Here is a 24,361-nt window from a genome sequence, read left to right as displayed (position 1 = left end):
ATCTTTTATTTTACAATGGTAGGCAATCTAAAAGTTTAATTTCTTAGTTATAAAGTGACATTCATTCCTGAGAAAGTATGCAATTTTGCATGATGTGGATATCGCTGTAAATTAAACTTGAGTGTACAAGATCAAAGACAGGATCTATTGGTCCAACTGTCACAACTGTCTCCTTCTTCTTTACTTTAGTCTGTGGTTTGTCCACAGACAGACCCACTCCCCAAACCTTGTGACAATTCACATAAGCTGTTAAAGTCTTGGTTTCCCTTTTCCCCTCTGTGATAGTTCCCAGATTGAATGCTAGATGAATCCACTGGTCGGGAAATAACATGGATTTGAAAGTGGTTTCCGCCGCAGCAATTGTTTCCGAACTGTTGGCTAGTGTCAGCTTCAGCCCGCGTTTGACATTAATGTGGAGTCCAACTGTTTGGCTGTTGGACTCAATTGTCAGCAAGGTCAGCCAGGTGTCGTGCTTAACAGCGGGGGCAAGCTTTATGCGCAGCACAACAGCATAGTCGTTGCCAAGATCTTCGCTGAACTTGTGTGCCCGGGGGAAAGGGTTTTCACAGATAGGCACCGGGGAGGCTACAGCACTGGAATGTGTTGATTCTAAATAGAAATACAAAAGTCAAACTCTAATAGATATTTATATTGTAATTTTTTTTGTCGAAAAACATCTTTATATCAACAAAGAAGTTTACTTAATATGTATAGGCCACATGGAAAATAAGCTTGAGGGTGGGATCAGAGAAAAGGATATCTTACTGAAATTAATAAAAAAAAACTTATAGTTGTATGCATTTTATTCAATGTTTACCTAGTCCAGAATCAGAGCTACTAGCGGACAGAGCTATCATTCTATTTTCTTGGGGCATAACAACGACTCCTGTATATTTCTCTTTCATTTTACTCAGTTCTGCCAACAAACTACTAACCCGGACCAAAACGCTTTCCTGAAAAATTATTAACTATTGATATAAAATAGTTTGTGTTTACTATAATTACATTTGTAGGAGATAGGTTTAAGCAAAATAAGATTAAAGAAATCTTGGATCTAAAGGGATAAGGCAAAGGCCGTTAGTTTGATGTAGATCCTTAATGATGATGCACAAAATTACCACTTCTGTGGATAACAATTAGTGGTTGAAACGTTTGGACATCCAACATAGTGAACCAACCTATCAAAATTCAATAAAAGCCCCCAAAGTTGATAAGCCAAAGCATAAAAACGTTATTATAAAACTATGGGGACTAATGTAATAAACAGCCCAAAGTCCCCTCTAATTTTCTAAATGTACTAAGGGGATCTTCAAAAATATTAGTCACATAGGTACATTTAAAAAAATACTGGAGCACATAATAACTGTTGTGAAAAAAAACCTGTAATTGATTGTTTCTACTGACAAGCATGAAAATTTGATGAATAGTTGAGGGTAGGACTTGAACTCTGGCAACCTGTCCAACCAAAGATATCAACATCTCACACAAATTCTTTAAACTAAAAACATAACTTTGTACTTTGTTAAAATAAAATCAAGAACACTTGAGACAAAAAGTATTACAAGTAAAATACATATAAATCAAACATCGAACAACTGTGGAAAGAATGATTTTCTTGTAAAAAATTGATCACTTATTTAAAATCCATTAAAATTAGCACTTTATGAAATGATTATTTTTTCAAAATGAAATTAACTTACTTGAAATCCAACTCTAGAAGATTATGGAGCTCTGCAAATAATCTTGTAAGGCCATTTTCCTCGTTGAAAAGTGTGACATTGTCCGGACACACAGCACAGTTATGAACAACCTTATACATCAAATACTCTAGTGTGTACAAGAGATCATACTTGTCCACCTGACCCGCCCGACCACACAAGTCAAGGAGACAGTCAATGAAAAAATGAAAACTCTCCTTGAACGTCACTTTGTAGGCCGAGTCAGTTTTGTTTGTTGTTGTATGTGTATCACTATCCTCACTCTCATCAGCCTCGTAACCACTCTCTTCATATTCCGTAGAACACGGTCCTTCTGGAGATTCACAATCATGCCGAGAATATTCTGTGACAAAGCTGCTGTCCAGCAATCCAGCCAACACAATCCTGCAATGGTTAACATTGCTTTGCACAAGAATGCCGCGTAACATACCAAACACCTTGCCAATCAAATTTTCGCGGATTTGGTTTATGTTGGTGTGAAGTACATCCTGATGTATCTGGTCGGAAATAACAAGGGCATACACTTGAAAATTAATAAGGGCACTTAGCAGGCTGGCATAATCTTTGTCATCCTTCTCCAAACTTTGATTGATGCAACGGTTCAGCAAATTATCCATTAACCGTGTGTTGATATCAGTGATGCCTCTCTCAAGAGCAAACAAAAAGAAGTCGGGCACTTTCCTGACCAGGTCCAGAGTTATCTGCCAGGCACTTGTCATGTGGTCAACAGTGGGTGGCCAGGTACCAGCAGAGGTAAGAACACTGTTGCTGGACTGGACCAACACGTGGTACAGCTGTTTAAACAGCCAATATTGAGCTTTGCGATCTCTAAAGAGAAGAAAATTGTTATTCAATACTTAAATTTTAGACGTTTTAATTAGTTTATTACTAGCGGTTACGCCCCTAGATACTGGGACTCTGTATTCGAAGAGACAGAAAGGGCTAGAAAAATAGCTTGAAAACATTCCTAGACTCAAATTTGAAAAAATGCCTAAAACCATCATAGGACCTATGTGATTGTGGAGCTTACCTAAGATAGAGGAAACCTATTAGTTCAGATAAAAAACCTTTCTACTTTATATAGGATATTCTTAGACAAAACACTTTTATCCTCCAGTAGGACAGCAAATTCAGGTGGTTAAAAGGATAGGTACAAAAATGTTTCCATCTCCACAAAAAAGTTATGTAGTAAATACAGTATACGTTACGAAAAATTACCGGTTTTTAAAAAGGTCTGCCCCCCCCCCCCTGTAATGAAGTTGTAACCCTATTTTTTGTTTGTGTGATCTTTATATACATGTATAATGGTGTTTGTTGCGGTAAATTAGATCAAAGAACATTTTCCGACATTCAGCAGGCTATGAAAGAAAATATTCAAAATGAAAAAATTCCGACCCTAATGTATTTTAATTGAATTTTGGTTAAGCCAAAAAATCATAGATTTTGAGGTCTTGATACATACTTTTTGGGCTCAAATGACATGTATGAGAGTTAGGTAGTCGGGTAGGGGGTCTATGGAAGCAGACTTTTATGCTGAAGATAAAACTCGACACAACCCCTATGCTTATTTCAATTTTACTATGTGATTTTTCGGATTAAGTAAAATTTACTTTAAAAAATAAGGGTATGAATTTTTTCATTTTGAATTTCTTCTTTTATAGCCTGCTTGTTGTAGTCGTAATGACGCTGAAAGTATCAATCCCCTTTTTTATGACCATTTAAGCAGAATGTGTTATCTTGCTGCACTGTTTACTCACTTGACTCTATTGGATATTAGATCCTGAGAAAATTAGTATAATTCATGCTCTCCATTGTATTATGTTAATTGTTAATTCTCTATAATTTCAAAAATTGTTTTGTATCTTTTTTCCCTAAAAAGAGACTTTTTGTACTTAAAAGAGAAATTTTATCAAAACATTTTCATTTTCGGACAAAATTTCCCCAAAATTTCTGCGGAAAAAATGTCTGGGAAATTAAGTCCATTCCTTATCCCAGATGGGACTAAATGCCACATAACATTTTATACTTTTTGCCGCACCAAACCATTTCCATGTGCTAGTCATACATGTGTAATGACAGTACATTGTTTACTAATTGTAATTCATTCAATTTCTTATTATAATTTAGTATCAATTAGTTCTTAGAGCTGAAAGGTTCTAATTGTGAAATATTGTTAAAATAATTCAGTTCTTCTTTTAATTTAAATTAAAATAATTCTATTGAATTTATTTGAATTTTTAAATATTTTTATTTTCTTATCCATGTTATAAGTGATAATTTTCCAGACCAAATGCTACTCTATATTTGTTATATTGTGATAACTCAAGGTAATACTTTTAATTATTACCTAGGATTCTTTTTAAAGTCAAGAGATAGATTAGGTACATTTATTGCTTCCAATTGTTCTAAAAGCTTTTCTTTTTAATCACCATCATCCTATGAACCTGATTCTTAAATCAACATTTTACCAGGCTGAAGATTTTCTGATGATCCGTTGAGAGACCCCTGACTGCAGACATTTTAATTCTTTGACAGTCTTAGTCATCCACTTGTCTGCATGAAGCTCCCCTCTCTTTGTCCTTCTGATGCTGGTCATCCCTCTACGAGCCTAGTTATACAATTAGAAGAAAGCTTACAAACCCTGATATCTGAAGTAAGATTTAATATCAACCAAATTTGAACTATTGAACTTAGTGAATGTAGCTTGGTCTATTTTAACTTAAATTTTTGTAATAGTTTACTTTAAATTATCTAGTCAATTGTAACTTATAATTCAATTGTAATGTTCTTTAAATAAGTTTAGCTATGTTGTTGTAAATAAGGCTATAATAGTTATTTAATCTTTATTAATTAGATTTATCTTTTTTAGGTAAATCTTTTTACCTTTTCACCATGAAACGAGTAAATGTTGCAGAAGATATCATAAAATGGGTGCTGTCCGAATTTGCTATCACCCACCTTGGACTATTTTTGACCACAATACTGGCCCACCTGTACCCTCTGTATTTGGTTGCCAGTACACTGCTGAATGTCGGAAAACGTTCTTTGATCTAATTTACCGCAACAAACACCATTATACATGTATATAAAGATCACACGTACAAAAAATAGGGTTACAACTTCATTACAGGGGGGGCTAGATCATTTTAAAGACCGGTCATTTTTCGTAACGTATACTGTATATCATAATATTTACCTCTCATCAAAATTGATACGATCATTCTCATCATCCTGCAGCGCCATGGCCTCAGCTTCGCTCAACCGAATCTTCTTAAACTTGTGCGAGTTGAGAACTAGAGTTTTTATAATCTGCTGGCAAACATGACTTAACTCTCCAGCTCTAGAACCGTACTTTTTAACCATAGCCCAGACTGGCTGCTCTCTAATAAGGACCATAGCCGTGGGCTGTTCGTTTACAAGTGTGCATAATAAGTCCAAAACACTTGCAAGAACACTGCAGTTACTTTTGCCTTGGCATTTTGCATCCTTAGAGGCAGTACTATCATTGCAATTTTTATTTTGTGCGTCATCAATGTCGTCTTCGACCAGTCTTGCCTTGAGATAGGGTAGAATAACCTCGGTGGCCAGCTGAAGCCGCATCTCAGACCTGAGGGAGCACAAGACAGACTCCAGGTGAGATATTACCAGCTCGCAGGCGGATCTATTCTTGCACATCAACACTCGAAGGTAAGGACCAAATCCAGATTTTGTATCTAAATTATTATTTTGTTTTAGGATAATTTAAAGTTTTCATTGGTGTATAATCTGCACAAGATTCATTTTTTCCCATACTGCAAAAAATATTTCATTCCCAACCCTCCCCCTAGTTAATTTTTTTTCCCCCATCATTCTAAGGGACTTTTGTGTCTGTAAATGAGAGTACAAGTAGCGTTTTGCTGATATTTCAAATATTTCTCATATCTTTGGTGTTTTTGGTCCGATTTTCAAAATTTTATTGGATAATAGGTAGCACCAGGAGATGTTTTCAGTACATTATATTTTTTCATCCCCCCCCCCCCCCCCACCCTACTAATTTTTTTATTTTTCCCCCACCTTATCAGGGGATCCCATGAAGAATATACAATACAGAATGTTTTTTAAAACGATAAAAAAAATAGGGGGGGGAAATATGAACTAAGATATCTGAAAAAATAATCATTTTCATGTATGTATAATAACATACATAATACACATATTAGTATGTAAATATGCAGAAGATAAGAATGGTGAAATATGACAATGAATTAATTCAAGGAAAAGTTAACCGCAAACTTTTGACCAAAATCCTACAATGATGAAATCGTACTTTAAATTGCAATTATAAAATAATCTATTTATAAGGAAAATATATGGCTTAAAACGTTTTGAGATTATAAATTTTGGTTCATAAAAAAATATTTTTACTCAAAGACTTATTGGGTTTTGCAAAGTTTTAAACCTTAACATTGAAAAACAAATATATAGTGAAAATTAATTTTAAGCTGACTTAAATTGGCATTCTCCTCATAGAATTTTTTTTTTCAATTTTGAAAATTTGAGTACCCTTCCCCCCCCCCCCCCACAGTGGGATTTTTGGTCATTTTTTAAATTTCCTTAATTTTGAGTTAAATGTCCCAGGGGCTAGTATTACCATTCAAAAGTTGCAAGCAACAGATTTTTTTATATACTACAAAATTAGGCAAAATACAGCCGTTTTGCTGAACGTGGTCAAAGAAATATTTTTAAAAAGTTAATTTTTTCATTAAAATCATCATACATTGCTTTTCCTACTTTTTCCTAGAATAAATTGGTGTAAAAATCTGATTAAATGATATGTAACAATATTTCATTGATATATACAGATGTTTCTACTTTAAAATGCAAAGAAAAATAAGAAAAGTTGTCATAAATCTGTAATTTAAATCCAAGAACACCTAATATTGCATCTTAAAATAACATGTATTTTTTACGTTTAAAGGTTTTTCTCACTTGGGGCTACGAGGTGCCAAAAGTTATTTAGGCCCTGATTAAATTCAAGTATTCATAATTCAAGATTAGTTCATATCTCTTGGCACCTCGTAGCCCCAAATGAGAAATCCAGCTTAGAAAATAGATACTGTGAAGTTGTATTAATATAAATTAAATACCATTATGAAGTCAAACTACTAAAAATTGATATAATTTAATAAGACACATATTTAATCTTTAAAGGTTACCTTTCCGTTTTTAATAGCAAAGCTATTCTGTAAATGATACGTCCGTCTGTCGGTACATCTATCCGTTAGAAACATTATTAGGGAAAACGTGAATTTCTCGGCTGCTATTTAAAAGACTTTATTACCATACTAAGAAGCATCCAGATTATAATTTACTAATTCCTTAGTCTATCGGTAATGGTCTGACAACCAGTTGATTTATATATGAACAAGGATGACAAAATTCATAAAAGCAAAGCTCTGAAACGGGGTGACAGACAAACAGCGTGAATATGTAAAATATATATAAATAAGTCTTGTCAAAATTTTGCCTAAATTTGTTGCAAAAGTTCTTAAATATAAAATACTGTTTAAGGGTAAACGGACATTGTTAGGAATTGATTATAGAGATGCTTCGCTTATAATATTGTACTTATAATATAAGTTAAAAATCAACATAAACGTATTGACATTCTGGTAATGATTATAGGGTTGATACGCTTTCCAAATCGTACAGAACTAATACAGGAATCAATAGAACAATTCTAACATGCCTAAGTTAACGAAAAAGCTAACGTTACGGACGCACGGACGTACGGACTGACCCTAATTATAGAAATCCTAGACAGCTTTTTTTTTTGGGTGGGGGGGGGGGGGGAAAGATTTACCTCATTGATGGTAATGCGCCCCTAGCATCTAGGGTATTCAAAGGGATATAGAAGGGCAGAAAAATAGCTTAAAACAATACCCAGGCTTATTTATAAAAATGAAATAGCCTAAAACCATCCTATAAGAAGCTTCCCTCTAAAGAACCATATCGGTTCAGTGGTGAGTGAGATTCTTCGCTACACACAAAAAAAGCTTAGTACTTTATATTATGGGATATACTGAAAACATATATACAATGATTATTATGAAATAGTTTTAGTAACAAAGCTGCTCAATTTTTATAAATGTGCGTATGTCTTCCTTTCTGTATTTCTGAAACATTTAAATTAAATTTGATTTCTAAGCCACTATTTTTTCTGTCTGTCCTTTAACTTTGTTTGAAATACTTAATTTATATTGTTCTTTCCTTTCAATGGCCTTGGTTTCTAAATTTATAGTAGTCCCTAAATCCACTTTCATTTACTGTATTACTAAAATATTCCATCCAACTATTAAAATTTGAAAATAATAAGGATGACAACATCCATTAAAGCGAAGCTCTGAGACGGTGGGAAAAACGAACATTACCACTTATAGATTGTCATAAATAATCAGAGCATAAATGTATAAAAGTTGAACAGAAATGTAAGTAAATTTGTTGAAAAACTTAATAATTACAGGATAAATTGCCATGTTAAAAGTGGACATTCTGGCTATGATTATAGAGTTGCTACACATTCTAAATCGTACGTAACTACTACAGGAATCACCATGCAAAGTATGATAAGTAAAGTTTGATAAGACAATTCTAACATGCCTATATTAACGAAAAAAAGTGATCCGTTCCAAACAGATTGACAGACGTACGGACGGACACTAATTATAGAAAAGCTTCACTTTTAAAAAAGATTTTACAATATAATAAGGATGACAACATCCATAAGTAATAAAGCACCAAAAAACTTGACATAAACAAAAAAGGCAAATTGAGTTATAGAGCAGTTGTTTAACATAAAAAGAGAGAGATAATAAGCAAAAACTCTTTTGAAGCATGACAGATAAACGGACAAGATAATGTATAGATTAGATGCACATATATTTTAGCTGTAAAAATTACATTTCCCCCATAGCGTTACGGACTGATATCATATGTTATATTTTTTTTAATGTTTAAAAAGTCATATTTGATAAGTAATAGCAGATAGTTAAAAGAAAACGATCAACAAGGAAGTTAAAAAAATTTTTTGTATAAGCAATACCACGATACATTAAAAAAAACTCTTAGATATCCTATAATATAAAGTAGTAAGATTTTTTTTGTCCAAAGATTAAGATCTCAGTGAATACTGAACCGATTGGTGAAGAATATTTTTACTTAAAATCAGTATCGAATTGAGAATGCATATAAAATCTTGAAGAACATCACATTTTTATCCTATTTTGTATGGTGTATGTTTGCAGGGCTCGGCAGCCTGTATACCTCAGGAAAACCATTTACAATTTTAAATATCAACTGAAAGTTTGAACCTGACCCAAGTATAACAATCCCTCTTATCAAAAATCTTTTAAAGCATCAAAATGGGTTTAAATTTACGGCTTAGTCACAGCTGATGCGCAGCTGCCGAGCCCTGTATACTATTTATTGATAACTTAGAATAATATATTATGTATATTAATCATATACACCTTAAAAACTCTCCAAAAGTTTTAATTGAGGTCTCAGTCGATGTTAAAATAATTTTTTTTAATATGAATAATATCAGAAATTTCGAACTTTTAACCATATGAGTAGAGTAGTTCTAGGGACATTTTTCTTATATAAAATCACAATAATATGTATATAATATGTTATATTACATAAGCTATAACCTGTATATGAAAGAATTTAACTTTATTTTTAGATAAAATAGGCTTTTGTTGGTATTTGTGACTCATAAAGTTAAAAAATCCCCAAAACAGCCAAAAAACCCACTGTGCCCCCCCCCCCCCCCCCCCGACAACGAACAACTATAGGCTAGGGAGCCGAGCGCTGCGGCTAGGCAGGCAAGGGGGCAAGAGTTGTTCGTTGTCCAGGGGGGGGGGGGGGGGTAGGGTACTTATATTTTCAAAATTGAAAAACAAATTTCTAAGAGGATATTACCAGTAAATTAATATTGAATATCAATAAATTGTTTGGTCTATGACCAAGAGAGTAATTTATAACAGTAATCATGCGTTACATACATACAGACAGACATACGAAGTTAGGGATCTTAGTGTTAGAGAATACGCTTTGCGCGTAAAAAAATTACCTTTAATTTTAACATTTTGATTGGAATTAATTGAAGTGTCTCCATCCTCCTCCTGGAGCCACTGGTCTGTCAGATTTTCCGCAGTTCTCTCCAACATTGTGAGGTAGGCACGACACACGGGACTAAATACACAGTTCACTGGCAAGTAACTCACTAATTATCATAATAACATTTGCATTTACTTCAGTTTAAATAAAAAAATGTATGTGTTAAAATGATTTAATACTAAACAAATAAAGAAGTTATATGAGAAAAATGCAAAAATTGCCTAGAATAAAATAAGCATCAGGTGGCACCTTCTTGTGCGCCACTAAACTGGAGACTGAGCGCAGCACACGCACACGATTCTCCTGTGATGTTATGTACACTGTCAACTCCACGATACGGATGCCAAGCTCTGACCACAATCTCCGCGAGTCAACACTGCTTGTGGCTCGAGTATCGGAGAATAGAGACACAATACTTTGCAATAAATGTACAGTTCCCGTCCCAGATAAATCAAGTCTGCCCCGTCTCTCCTGAAATATAAAAATGCAGTTTCCCTTAAAGTTCCTAGTTGAGCACAAGACCCCTCTCCCCGTTTTTTTTGAAAAAAACTAAAAATAATGTTTCTATATTTTTCTGTTGTTTTTATTAGTTCAAGTCAGGTATGGTTAGGTTATATTGGGTACTGGGTTAAGGACCCCCGCAGGGGTTACGCATGGAAAAAAAATACCCCAAGCTTATTTTAGATTTATTTTAAAAATAAGGAAGGGGGTGTCTGTAAATCTATAGGCACTTTGAAGGAAAGTCACAAAACAAAAAATATATTAACAATCCATTCGTCCCCAAAAAAGATGAAACTAGTTTTCAATTAAGAGTAAATTGAATTACAAAACTGAAATTACATAAAGTAATAAAAGTAGGTATCGTTACAATGGATTAAAAATACTTGGATACTATGACAGGGGAAAAATTGTCGTAAATTTGCTAACATGGAACTTTTTTATTAGTCAGTTCGTTCAACCAGCAGGAGGGGAGTGGATGGGATAAAGGGGGTGGCTGGAGGAATTTTTATATTAGACCACTGCGAGTTTAATTTTATTGAAGAACATGAAAATCTGATTTAACATCCAAGTAGTAATATATCCATTATCGTTACACAAGTATTAATTAAGTGAATCTAAGTGTAAAGATAAAGATAAGACACACGGTTATGCAAACAAATTTGTTTTATTAAACTCTCAGATATGTATATTTTTTTAGATTACTGTTATTTCAAAAAATATAGGTAGGTACATAAAAGAATAATCATTGAAGACCAAAACAAATAAGTTTATCTCTACATACAAAATCCGTTTTATATTAATTTGCAAATTTTTTTTGTCAAAAAATCGGCGAAAATTGTTAAAAAGTGCCTTGAATGGCCATTTCTGTTTTATACATATATGACTAGCGGATGCGCCCCTATCATATAGCGGCTCTGTATTCGAAGGGTTAGAGAAAGGGGAGAAAAATAGCCTAAAACTATCCCACGACTTAAACCTAAAAATTAAAAGTCTTAAAACCAACCAAAGGCCTTTGTGAAGCTTCTCTAAAAAGCTACCCAATCAGTTCAGTAGTTTATGAGATCTTTAGCATCAGACAAAAATCTTATTTCTTTTCTATTACAGGATATATTCTTCGCTTAATTTTCTTTATATAGCTGTGTTAAAATCATAAAAATATCACCTGAAGGCCAAGAACCATCTGTTTACAAACATTGAAGAATGATTCTGTGTAGGTGGTGAGCTCAACCCTCCCATCAGCTCCCTCTGCAGCCAGGTTTTCTACGCCGTGCCGGCTGTAGTCATGGGGTTGGTCGTTTTTATGCCATCTAAAATTGTTGTGTTCTTTGTAAGGGTGTTTTGATGATTAATCTTACATTTTAAAATCATTATATCTTCTTAATATCTAAAGTCTGACCATAGTCCATAAATAGTCCACAGGTTATTTACGTTAGTAGTAAAATTTGATGTACAATACTGTAGTACTGTAACCCAGCCTTCGGCCCCCTCAGGGCTAACAAAACTGGATTTAATCTTAAATTTTTTTTAAATATCCGCGGAAAGCTGTCTACATATAACTATTTTACCTGTGAACTGCATGGAAGAAGTGAACAATCTCTTGGCAAATATCTGGCCAGTGCTCAATAACATTCTTATCTTCCTTCATAACTGTCTCAATATCTGATAATCCTAGCAATAACAATAACTACTTAGGCATAAGTAGCGCAACAAAAGAAATATTATACAACGACATAATTAGCAAAAATGAACTAAATTCTAGTTTAATCTGTTGAATTAAACAAATCGAAGTATCATTACTTGGATATTGCACCAGATTTCAGATAAAGTGAAACTGGTAGCTGGTTAAAATAACGATTTCACCTATCCACCCCCTTTATCCCATCCCCTCTTCTACTACTGCATGGACGAAATGGGGTCCATATTAGCAACCTTAGTTGACGTAAATTGTTCCATGTTAATATATCCAAGTACTCTATATCCATTATTGTACACTTGAAGGAATCTCGAGACAGTTACTTAGGTGTAGAACATACTGTCACACTTATGTATATTTTAGCTACTCTATTTTTATATTTATAAATCAAATAAACAATATATAATACTTGGTAACTTTATTTAAGGGGGGGGGGGGGGGGGGCGTAATGACATTTATTCGTAATCCGTGAGCAAAATGGTCTAAATATTTAGCTAGACCCTTCAAAATTGGTATATAAGCCTAGTCCTATAGGTATTACATCTAAATGGCAAAAAAATCCAAATTTTTTTATTTTAAGGTTAGGTTAGGTAAGAAAAACCCTGCGGAAATGGGGTTTTTAGGCTTTTTTGATCTATTTTGATGTGGAAACTTACCTTAAATTGTTTTTTTCTTAGGGTTTTAACTTAAACACACTGTATCTATTCATATGGACATTATTTAAGATGATTCAGCAAGTCGGGGACCGACCCCAGAGGGCTAGGTGGGTGGCCCGCAGGGGTTAAGTGCATTTTTCCCAATACATATGTTGTGATACATCTAATTATAGGTTTTTTAGGTCAAGGAACTCAAATATAGAGCTAAAATAAGCATTAGACTAATCTGAAGCTAGCCCCAGCGGGCTAGGTTGGTGGCCCGCAGGGGTTAAGTTCATTTTTTCTAATATATATCTTGTTATATATCAAAATATAGGTTTTTTAGGTCAAGAAACTCAAATTCTGAGCGAAAATTAGCATTAGACTAACCTGAAGCTAACCCCCCCGGGCTAGGTTGGTTTTCTGCAGGACTTAAGAGCATTTACCTAACCTAACCTAGAAACTTCCTTATAATTTTACTTGGTTTTTTTTAATAAACTTTGTCTATTAATGAGGACTTTATTTAAGATAATCCAACAAGTCGGGAACCGACCCCAGCGGGCTAGGTTGGTGGCTCGCAGGGGTTAAGTGCATTTTTTCCAATATATATCTTGTAATATATCAAAATATAGGTTTTTTAGGTCAAGAAACTCAAATTCTGAACGAAAATTAGCATTTGACTAACCTGAAGCTAACCCCCCCCGGGCTAGGTTGGTTTTCTGCAGGGCTTAAGAGCATTTACCTAACCTAACCTAGAAACTTACTTATATTTTTACATATTTTTTCTTGAATAAACTTTGTCTATTATTGAGGAATTTATTTAAGATAATCCAGCAAGTCGGGGACCGACCCCAGCGGGCTAGGTTGGTGGCCCGCAGGGGTTAAGTGCATTTTTCCCAATATATATGCTGTGATACATCTAATTATAAGTTTTTTAGGTCAGTTAACTCAAATTCAGAGCTAGAATTAGCATAAGACTAATCTGAAGCTAGCCCCAGCGGGCTAGGGCGGTGGCCCGTAGGGGTTAAGTGCATTATTTTCCAATATACATCTTGTTATATATCAAAATATAGGTTTTTAAGGTCAAGAAACTCAAATTCAGAGCTAAAATTAGCATAAGACTTACCTGAAGCTAACCCCTGTGGGCTAGGTAGATCTTCTGCAGGGCTTAAGTGCATTTTACCTAACCTAACCTAGAAACTTACTTATTTTTTGTTTTTTTCCTTGAATGAACTGTGTCTATGAATGAGGACATTATTTTAGATGATCCAGCAAGTTGGGGACCTCCTTGAGTCAGCCTCCTGTATGAAGAATCTTTTAAATGATGGCTTTAGGACTAAACACTGTGTATCTATGTAAAACCTAGCCCGCCTGGGTCAGTCCCCGACTTGCTGGATCCTCTTAAATAATGTTCTCATGAACAGTTTATTCAATTAAATAACCTTCAAAAAAGTAAGATTCTAGGTTAGGTTTGGTAAAATGCATTTAAGCCTTGCAGGCAACCCACCTAGCCCGCAGGGGCTAGCTTCAAATTAGTCTGATTCTATTATTAGCTCTAAATTTTAATTTCTGGACCTAAAAAACCTTTAATTTTATGTATGACAGCACATACTTTTTGAAAATGCACTTAACCCTGGTGGGCCACCCACCTAGCCTGCTGGGGTCGGTCGCTGACTTGCTTGATCATCTTAAATAATAAATAGACACAGTTTATTCCAGGTTAGCTTAGGTAAAATGCACTTAAGACTTGCAGGCATCCCACCTAGCCCGCTGGGGCTAGCTTCAGATTAGTCTGATACTTTTATTAGCTGTAAATTTGAGTTTCTTGACCTAAAAAACCTATAATTTGATGTATGATAACACATACTTTTTCTGAAAAATGCATTTAACCCCTGCGGGCTACCCAACTAGCCCGCTGGGGTCGGTCTTCGACTTGCTGGATCATCTGAAATAAGATCCTCATGAATGGACAGTTTATTTGAGAAACAAAACCTAAAAAAATAATATTAAATGTAAGTTTCTAGGTTAGGTTAGGTAAAATGCACTTAAGCCCTGTGGGCAACCCAACTAGCCCACTGGGGTTAGCTTAAGATTATTCTAATGCTTATTTTAGCTCTGAATTTGAGTTCTTGATCTTAAAAACCTATATTTTGATATATATCACAAGATGTATTTTGGAAAATAATGCACTAAACCCCTGCAGGCCAGCCACCTAGCCCGCTGGGGCTAGCTTCAGATAAGTCGGTACTCGACTTTCTGGATCATTTTAAATAAAGTCCTCATTAATAGACCCAGTTTATACAAGAAAAAAACCTGTAAAAATTTAAGGAGTTTCTAGTTTAGGTTAGGTAAATGCTCTTAAGCCCTGCAGAAAACCAACCTAGCCCGGGGGAGTTAGCTTCAGGTTAGTCTAATGCTAATTTTCGCTCAGAATTTGAGTTTCTTGACCTAAAAAACCTATATTTTGATATATTACAAGATATATATTGGAAAAAATGCACTTAACCCCTGCGGGCCACCAACCTAGCCCGCTGGGGTCGGTTCCCGACTTGTTGGATTATCTTAAATAAAGTCCTCATTAATAGACAAAGTTTATTAAAAAAATCCAAGTAAAATTATAAGTAAGTTTCTAGGTTAGGTTAGGTAAATGCTCTTAAGTCCTGCAGAAAACCAACCCAGTCCGGGGGGGTTAGCTTCAGGTTAGTCTAATGCTAATTTTCGCTCAGAATTTGAGTTTCTTGACCTAAAAAACCTATATTTTGATATATAACAAGATATATATTTAAAAAATGCACTTAACCCCTGCGGGCCACCAACCTAGCCCGCTGGGGCTAGCTTCAGATTAGTCTAATGCTTATTTTAGCTCTAAATTTGAGTTCCTTGACCTAAAAAACCTATAATTAGATGTATCACAACATATGTATTGGGAAAAATGCACTTAACCCCTGCGGGCCACCCACCTAGCCCTCTGGGGTCGGTCCCCGACTTGCTGAATCATCTTAAATAATGTCCATATGAATAGATACAGTGTATTTAAGTTAAAACCCTAAGAAAAAACAATTTAAGGTAAGTTTCCAAATCAAAATAGACCAAAAAAAGCCTAAAAACCCCATTTCCGCAGGGTTTTTCTTACCTAACCTAACCTTAAAATAAAAAATTTTGGATTTTTTTGCCATTTAGATGTAATACCTATAGGACTAGGCTAATATACCAAGTTTGAAGGGTCTAGCTAAATTTTTAGACCATTTTGCTCACGGATTACGAATAAATGTCATTACGCCCCCCCCCCTTAACTCATGGACAGAGATAAAGAATCAAGAAATTAAATTTGAATATCTTGTATATCTTTATTATGGTTAATCTTATCTAGACAAATTAGAACATAAATTACATAAAATCTCGGCCCAACACCGCGTAATAACCAAAGACGTTAAAAATGGTTCCTACTACTCCTATGTCAGGTAAGCGAAATAAACAGGCGCAACTTATTACCATTCACAAGTTAGCCCTTATCAGACAAAGGTAATGCAATTAAAGAGTTGGTTGTCTGTTGGATGTTAATTAACCTAATAACAACTAGTGGGCGTTTGAAAATTGCAATTTAATACAAGCGGATGATGCCCTTGGGTTCTCTAGATGATCACTTGAAATCCCATCCCAATTAGGTAATAGGTTATAGAAACTGACCAACATTTGACAAAAAAAATGAAATTTTTCTCTGCTCATTTATTAGATGTTTAATTCAAGATATGGGTAATATAATACGGAAGCACTTTATGAATTCTTAACTCTGTGTTACATTAGTACTATGAAATCTCGGGTTACTAGATATCAACTCACCCCTCCCTTCCCACTGTTTAATCCTTTATTGATAACACATAAGTTTGTTATGTTAACACCTTAATAGTACGAGAAATCCTATTTATTAAGAGACATAGCTACTTTATGCCTAACTAAAGCTTTAAGTCTTTTATCCTTTCACAAAAATAACAGGATGTCTATTCATGTGTCTGTGTGTAGCCCTTTCGCTAACCGATGAATCGAAATGATTCTCCTTTACAGTAAAGCTTCTTATAGGTACTGGAAGGTTATCTATGATTCTTAATATGTTTCAATCTTATATCCTTCTTTCAATTTCTTTTTTTCTTTCACTGAACACTTTCTCAATCCATGGATTTTTTGTTATTATGAATGTTGTTGTCATGTACGCTAATGTATGTACACTTTCAGGCCACCAAATTTGGAGAAGAACAGAGGCTGCCTGCGGCTCACTGCGGCAGACATCATAATTTCGCGGTTGCAAATAGCAAACTAAAGATTTTCATTTTTCAGACCGCTTAATTATAATGTCTGCCGGCTCTTTGGAAAACTAAGCTGTCCAGAATTAACATCCAGGTACAGCTTAGTTCTTCAAATTATTAACCTTTCCACCTTTCCCTATTAACAAATAATGTAATTGGGGGGAGGATAGGACAATAGCTTAGGCCGGGTGAAGTTTAGGTTTCCACCAAATTTCCCAAAATATAACTCTATTTGTTTAGGCCTAAACATCAACACTTCCACAAATTACAGACCATCCATAAATGCACCAAGGCCCACCTGGAGATCCCAACAGTCCCCCCCGTCTGGCCCCGCGCATCCTCTGGATACCTCTGGATTCTTGTGGTAATTTGATCATTCCCTGCATTGCAGTCACAGGTAGAACATTTTGCTAAAGCTGCTCTATAACTACCCTGTCTGTAAGTCTTAAGCCTCAAGGGGGATATAGCATCCTTCCCGCACAGTTGTAATCCTTGTTTTATTTGTATCTATATATGGGTGAGAGTAGATCGAATTGAGATACCCCTCAAGGCTAAGGGACAAAGAAACTTACTAACAAGGATGACAGTACTCATGAAAGCGAAGCTCTGTAACGTTATGACAAACGAACGTTCACGCATTAGTGTCCGAACTAATGTTGTTTTAAATGGACGTACGGACATTCTGGTAACAACTATAGAATTGCTACGCCTTCTAAATACTTCAGGAACACCATACCAAGTTTGTAATCTATAGGAATGTTCTAACATGCCTTAATTATGGACGTTCGGACGAACCAACACTAATTATAGAATAGCTTCGCTTTTAAAAATTACCTTGAGTAAATCTAAGAAGCGGGGGATGAACAGTAAACTGAAGACTTGAAACACAATTTAATAATATTCTAACTTCTAACTGGGTCATGTATTTCCAACCGATATCAACCTAATAATATTTAAATTCAATATTTGTAAAGAAATTGCATGAATTTTTAAAGCTAAAAGGGTATTTTCACGAAAATATTTTATCCTGTAAAAAGGTTAAACAACATTTATATGGCATATATTTGAAAGAATTTCAATTTTACTTGAAAATCGTCTTTTTTAATTGCATATATCACTATTAGACAATTTTCAAGTCTTGATATTTTAAGAACTACGTGGTAGAAAATTGAATTTATTTTAAATATATGCTATATAAATGTAGTTTAACCCATTAACTAGGAAAAAATATGCGGTTCACTAAATTAAGTTCAAATGCATTTCGCGAAACTACCCCTTTAGCGCACTTGTAAATAGCAGGAAAAGAACAAATAAGGAAAAGCAAGCAAAAATAATGAAAATGAGTAGAAAGAAATATGTATCACGCGAGAAAAAATTGAATATAGCTTCCCCTAAATTTATTGCGAGTAGAGGGGTATAAACTCCTCCACCTCCTTAAACGTCCCTGATAGAAGCTAAAATCATATTTGAATTATCTATTAACGTAATGAGTAAATAATATAGATCATGTCACAACTCCTTAAAAAATGACATTGATATAATATCTGATACTATCTTCAAAAGGAGTTGATGTTTTGAAAGCTTATTTAATATATCACTTATACCTACTAAAATATTAAAAAAAATTTTAAATACAAAGTATTTAGTTACCTTAATGAGCTCTGCCACTACTGAAATAATCTTGTGAACTATCTGATTATCTTTCTGTATCAGCGGGTTCCATAGTCCTCCTGTACACACACGACACAGATTCAACAACTCTGATAACAACGAGGCATACTTGGCTGTTACAATTTCATCTTCTTCGCTGGGTGAGGAGGCTTTATTTTGTCCTTGTTTAGGCTGTGGTTGGGAAGGTTGTTGTTTTGTTGTTGTATTGAAAGGTTGTTGATGTTGTAGTGATGAAAATATAGGTGGGGGAGCAACTCTACTTGTCACAACTACGGATTCACTGTCAAGATCACCTTAATACATAACAACCACATTTTTACATATTCCATATTTTTAAAATGTCATATACATTACATTAAAATTAGTTATCTATCGCATCGTATTATGGATAGACAGCTTTCCGCGGATATCAAAATAAAAAATGATGAGATAAAAGCCAGTTTTGTTAACCCCGATGGGTCGAAGGACCGGGCTAACAAAGCTGACATTAATATTATATTTATTTTGGTATTCGTGGAAAATTTCTGTAATACGATGCTAAACATTATTTTTCTGCATGGCTGAGTCCCGGTTTTAATCCTGCGGATATTAATCGGTTTCGAATCCTTACTGGAAAAACGTTAATCATTATCAATACCTATTATTTTGTGTAAAAAAACAGATCTTAAAAATTTTTTTTATTCGTTAACAGAATTTTTTTATTGTCACAATAGCTCCTAATGTAAAAATATGGCCGTCAGTCTTTGTAAATATGTTTTTGTAGTTTGAATATGATTTTGTGTGTGTGTGTATGTGTTCATGTCATTTTATAATATAGATGAATCTCACTATAACTTTCCTGTGAAATTCTATACATCATTATCAGGGAGTGAGGGGACATTGGGCTGTTTATTACACTATTCCCAAAGGTTTTATAGTAACGTTTTCTTATTAGTTGGCTTAAGAACTTTGGAGAATTTATTAAATTTTGATTGTTAGGTTTATTAGGTTGAGTGTCCAAACGTTTGAAACAATAAATGTTAATCTAACAAGGGGTAATTGTGTACATAAATTTATCGGCTATTGACATATCCCTTTAGATCCTTGAACCATAATAAATCAATGGAATAAAAGACAAAAATTCAGCAGTTATTGCACAATAATTTGCAGACCAACTATAGGGGTACCTAATCGATATATTATTAATTTGATGTTGCACCAGATTTTAATATACTCTAATTAAGGGATGCTCGCAGCCGGCTAAAATAACGATACAAACCATCCCCTCCCCTCCTACTAGATGAACGAACTGGCCTATAAATGAGTTCTATATTAGCAAGCTAAATTGACGACAAATTTTCCCCTGTCAATATTTCCACGTATATACCATTATTATTAGGGTAAAATAGTTTTTCTTTTAAAATTTATTATATAGTGAACAAATAAGTAAAGCTATAATAGGACAATCATACTACAGTGCACTTGTAAACACAAAGAGATTAGAAGTAATGTAAAGTTGATCTGTTATATCTATTTATTTATGATGGTAGGACTGATAACGGAATAAACATATTAAAAGAAAGCGCACGACAATAAAAAAATATCTATAATACTTATATTATAAGTATTTTGCATGGTGTAAAGTAGAAATTAGTTTTTAAGACTTGTTTTTTTTTAAATTGTTTAAAACCATCCCGAGACCTATGTTATGCTTCCCTAAATTAGAAAACTGTATTGAATCATTAATTTAAGAGATCTTAACAGAAAAACAAAACCTTATTACTTTATACAACAGAATTCTAAAACTGTGTAATAACTGCAAAATAAATTAAAGATTTTTTTTCAAAGCCAAAAAACGAAACTTACTGTTGTCATAATATTGAAGATAGTTGATATGATTGACATGAAGACCATCAGTAATGACTCCCTCCTCCTCAATCTCAAGATCAGAATCACTCATGTCCTCATACTCGGCCAGATTTTCAAACTCTCGCTGCACGGTGCCGCCGGCAGTCGGACCACGGTCCTCGGGAAAGGGTGCCGGCGGAGGTCCAGTCTCGTGACGCCGCGCTGACCGCGTAGAGCTGGTCCTCGGCTGACCTGCCAAGGCTCGGACGTGGTGGCTTTTTAGGTAGGTGTGTGGAGGATATGTCACACCAAACGAGAGTTCTTCTTTTGTTGTGAGTGTCATGGGGTTGAAGGGGCTGAGATCAAGCTTGTCATCTTTCACTTTTTGCTTTACCCTGAAAGAAAAGTTGCTTCGAAATCTAATAAATGCGTATAACGACTGAAAATACCTTTTCAGTATGGCTTTGAAACCGGGGACAAACTTTCTAATTATTCTAGCCACAAATATTTAAAATCCGTTGGCAATCGTTTATGCAATATTTCAAAATATTGGATATAAACACAAACTTTTTGGAGACCATTGCTGTTAAGTTCATTGGAAACATATAAATACCTAACGAAAAGGCATTATGGCACTAAAAAGAAATCTATAAGCCTTCTTTAAAAATTGTACTAACCTAGAGACAAGATAAAGAAGAAGTATTGTAAGCTCCAGAGGACAGGTCCCCTTCTCAGGTATCTTTGCCATGCACAGGACCAGCGCGTACCCACGACCTTTGGTCAGGTAGGCCAACAGATAACCGGAACAATCGTCACTGGGATTATTTTCACTAATGTTTTGAATTTCTTTGATAAATACGGAGGAGAGAATGGCGAATAATTGTTTACGTAGTGGCAGGTTGATGGCGGAGATATTAGTGGATTTGTCCAGTATCTGAGAAAGGGCCCAGTCTAGCCACCTTTCCTGAAATAAAATAAATATGTCACATTTTTTATTGTGAAACATTGTCGACTCCTGGCCCTGACCTTAATCTTAACAACCTTTGTCTCAAAGTCGTAACTGTGTATAATAATGATTTGCGCCTGATTATCGGCAGAAGTATTTATTTGTTACCAAAAAATTCAAATTCGTAGTTTTATAAAAGTTTGGCACCAGTAAAGTGTAGGGTAGGGATATTAATATATTTATAAGCTCCTATATTTTCATAAATTCAAACATGGTAATGTACCTGGTTGCCAGACTCGTTTCTGAGCATGGTGACCGCCTGGTGCAGGTTGATCATCTGCTCCCAGCTCTCCATATCTATACCACATTTAGATCTGAAAATAATGGTATCACAGTTTATTAAGGTTTTCTCCGCTTATTAAACAATGCTATCTAATTGAAGAAAAGTAAGTTGTAAAAGGTGATAAGTCAATGGCCGATAAATTGATGTGTATCTCCAATGATGATACACAAAATTCCCCTTCTGTAGATTACAATTAGTGATTGAAACGTTTGGACACTCAATCTAATGAACCAACCAATCAAAATTCTATACAAGTCCCCAAAGTTTTTGAGCCAAAGAATAAGAAAACGTTATTAGAAAATCTTGTTTGTCCCCTTCTTTTCTCGATTTTATCATTTAATTCGTATTTTAAAAAATATTAACTTTAACCGTTTTTTCAACCCCACCACTCCTAAATTAATTAAAGACGTTATTAAATAAGCTGACATTACTAACAAAATTAAGTGAAGAAATATCAACTTAGACTATTTAAAGCCTTTCTTATTTGTAATGCTTGATCAGTAGCAAGAGAAACAGCTTTCTGTAGATTATCTTGTGTGAGAGGCATGCTTCCTGTCTGGTTGGTAAAACATATTTCTCCTCTGAAAATATATTAAATTAATGTAATTTTAAATACAATAAAAACAAGTTTCGCACCATCCACGAAAAGAAAGGCACAGATTTTATAACATTTTAAAACCAGCAAAACAGACAGACAAACACAATGATATTTAATTTCTTTCGTCTTTATTTAGTAGCTTAGCAGCATAGTAAAACACAGTTAACCCCATTGACTTTTGAATAGAAGGCAAACATGGAGTTTATAGAGTTGCTACGCTTTGAAAAACGGATTGTCCATTGCTTCTAGACATATTTCAACCTGATGAAAACATTTGTAATACGTATTGTATTGTATAAGGTAGTTAAAATAGAGTTTCTCAATTTCAAGAAATTAGCAAAATTTTCCTCTTTTTATCATATCCCCCTATTACTGATTTATTAGACCCAATATTATTAGAAGAAACTTACTTTTCAAGTATAACAAATGATATTTCTGAATTTGCCACTTCTTGTTCCGAATATGTTGGATCAGCTACCAGGCAAAACTGAGCAGAATTGTCAGGTACAGAGCCGGGCAGAGGCTCCAGGTTGAACACAGAAAATGAGCAACACACAGGATTGCACAAAATATTCATACTCTTGGCATCTTAATGAAAATTAATTTACCTATTTTTTTAAGCAAAGCTCATTATAACATTAATCTTATATGATTATTCTAGTGAACAACTGAATTAATTTTCTTTTTAAAGCCCAACAACTACAGTTTAGATATGGGACAGTTTGCCTTTATTTAGAAAAATGATTGAAAAGCATGGATTGCAACATACAAAAGTAACAGAGCTCATAAATCTAAAAATACTTTAATTACAATAAAAGACAGACAAAAAAGTAAGTTTTGGGTTCTCATTGGACATAAGACTATTCAAAAGACATATATCTTGAAAAACAGCCGAGGAACACATTTCTTCTACAGGGGGATTGGTCGGTAGAATGAATGAAGAATGTTTTTAAGTAGATAAAGATATAACCTACCTTTAGAAACAACAATTTGATCCATATCTGCATCATATTCTACCTCCGGCAATTTTAGAGAGTTAAGTGCTGCCATGACCGCAGCAATACTAGCGTCCCGCAGGTTACCATCATGATCCAAGCACAGTACATCAATATACAGGACCCAGGCAACCTTGCCAAGCACAGGACACAGCTGGGTTAACTGTAAACACTCGGAGGAGAGGATCACATCCTTGATAAAAACAGAAAGCTCTTGTGCTGTGGAGGAGGGTGGTCCGGCCTTCACGCTAGGATGGCACATGGGTGGAAGGATCAGGTTGGGAACTATGAAACCCTGGTCAGGTTTCTCTGCCGTAGGTTTGGATAATTCTGCCTTGATTCCACAGGCTACCGTTGTGTTTCCCTAATATACAGTATGACCCTCGAAAAAGTATCTTTAAGGGTTTACAGCCCTTATTTCTCAATGTATCATCAAAAATAGCATATATCCGTGTTCTCTGTACATTTCCACACAAACATATATAAAAAATTTAACTTTACCTCCATTAACACCGGAGATTTTTAGAGCTAAAGTTTTGAAAAAGTGACTGAGCAAAAAGTAACTTTTAACATAAAGACTTTTTCAGCAAAATTAAGATAGAAATTTTTTTTTTTTTTTGTTACTAGCAGAAACTTTATACAAAAATGAAATAAAAATTTAGATTTTAAGTTAAAAGCATTTTTTTACACATATTTTTTGAGTCTTTTTAGTTTAATGATATTTTAAAAAACTTACTTATTAGGCAAAATTGTTTTATTAAAAAAAACCAAATAAATCTTTATGAATATAGCAGGCAAATTGTTTTTGTTTTATTATCCTAACTTAAATAACAAAAAAGTTATGAAGAAAATAAAATTACAACATAATGATTTTTTAGTCTAAAAGGCTTAATTAACCCCCTATTAAGTGATTGAGATGTCAGAAAAGGGGGCGGAGCAACTGTCATAATTAATCCTTTTCATAAATAAAGGT

At 34.4% G+C, this 24,361-nt stretch overlaps 2 protein-coding genes across 2 annotated transcripts in view; both read right to left on the bottom strand.

Moving 5' to 3' along the window:
* Nucleotides 1–45: 45 nt before the first annotated feature.
* On the bottom strand, nucleotides 46–21,825 carry LOC145316197 (uncharacterized). Its single transcript, XM_080156552.1, has 14 exons — nucleotides 21,736–21,825; nucleotides 21,184–21,470; nucleotides 20,525–20,901; nucleotides 18,659–18,972; nucleotides 17,843–17,951; nucleotides 11,945–12,047; nucleotides 11,542–11,686; nucleotides 10,100–10,349; nucleotides 9,832–9,984; nucleotides 4,915–5,431; nucleotides 1,701–2,546; nucleotides 1,381–1,498; nucleotides 818–953; nucleotides 46–609 (listed from the first exon to the last, which is right to left on the bottom strand). Exons 1-14 carry the CDS (start codon nucleotides 21,805–21,807, stop codon nucleotides 62–64), a joined length of 3,975 nt encoding a protein of 1,324 aa, XP_080012678.1. The 5' UTR covers nucleotides 21,808–21,825; the 3' UTR covers nucleotides 46–61.
* LOC145316205 (exosome complex component RRP43-like) overlaps nucleotides 21,826–24,361 on the bottom strand; it is a 6,604-nt gene continuing 4,068 nt past the window's right edge. The window contains exons 3-5 of the mRNA XM_080156561.1: nucleotides 23,368–23,752; nucleotides 22,804–22,981; nucleotides 21,826–22,376 (exon numbers count right to left, since the gene is read on the bottom strand). Of these exons, the coding sequence (XP_080012687.1) occupies nucleotides 22,250–22,376; nucleotides 22,804–22,981; nucleotides 23,368–23,752 (690 nt within the window). The 3' untranslated portion in view covers nucleotides 21,826–22,249. The remainder of the gene's footprint in view (nucleotides 22,377–22,803; nucleotides 22,982–23,367; nucleotides 23,753–24,361) is intronic.

The sequence above is a fragment of the Acartia tonsa genome, chromosome 4 (assembly GCF_053477335.1).
Source record: "Acartia tonsa isolate MP-2025a chromosome 4, ASM5347733v1, whole genome shotgun sequence".
In the NCBI taxonomy this organism is placed as follows: Eukaryota; Metazoa; Arthropoda; class Copepoda; order Calanoida; family Acartiidae; genus Acartia; species Acartia tonsa.
Note: the sequence above shows the minus strand (reverse complement) of the source record. Positions and strands in the feature narration are given on the sequence as shown.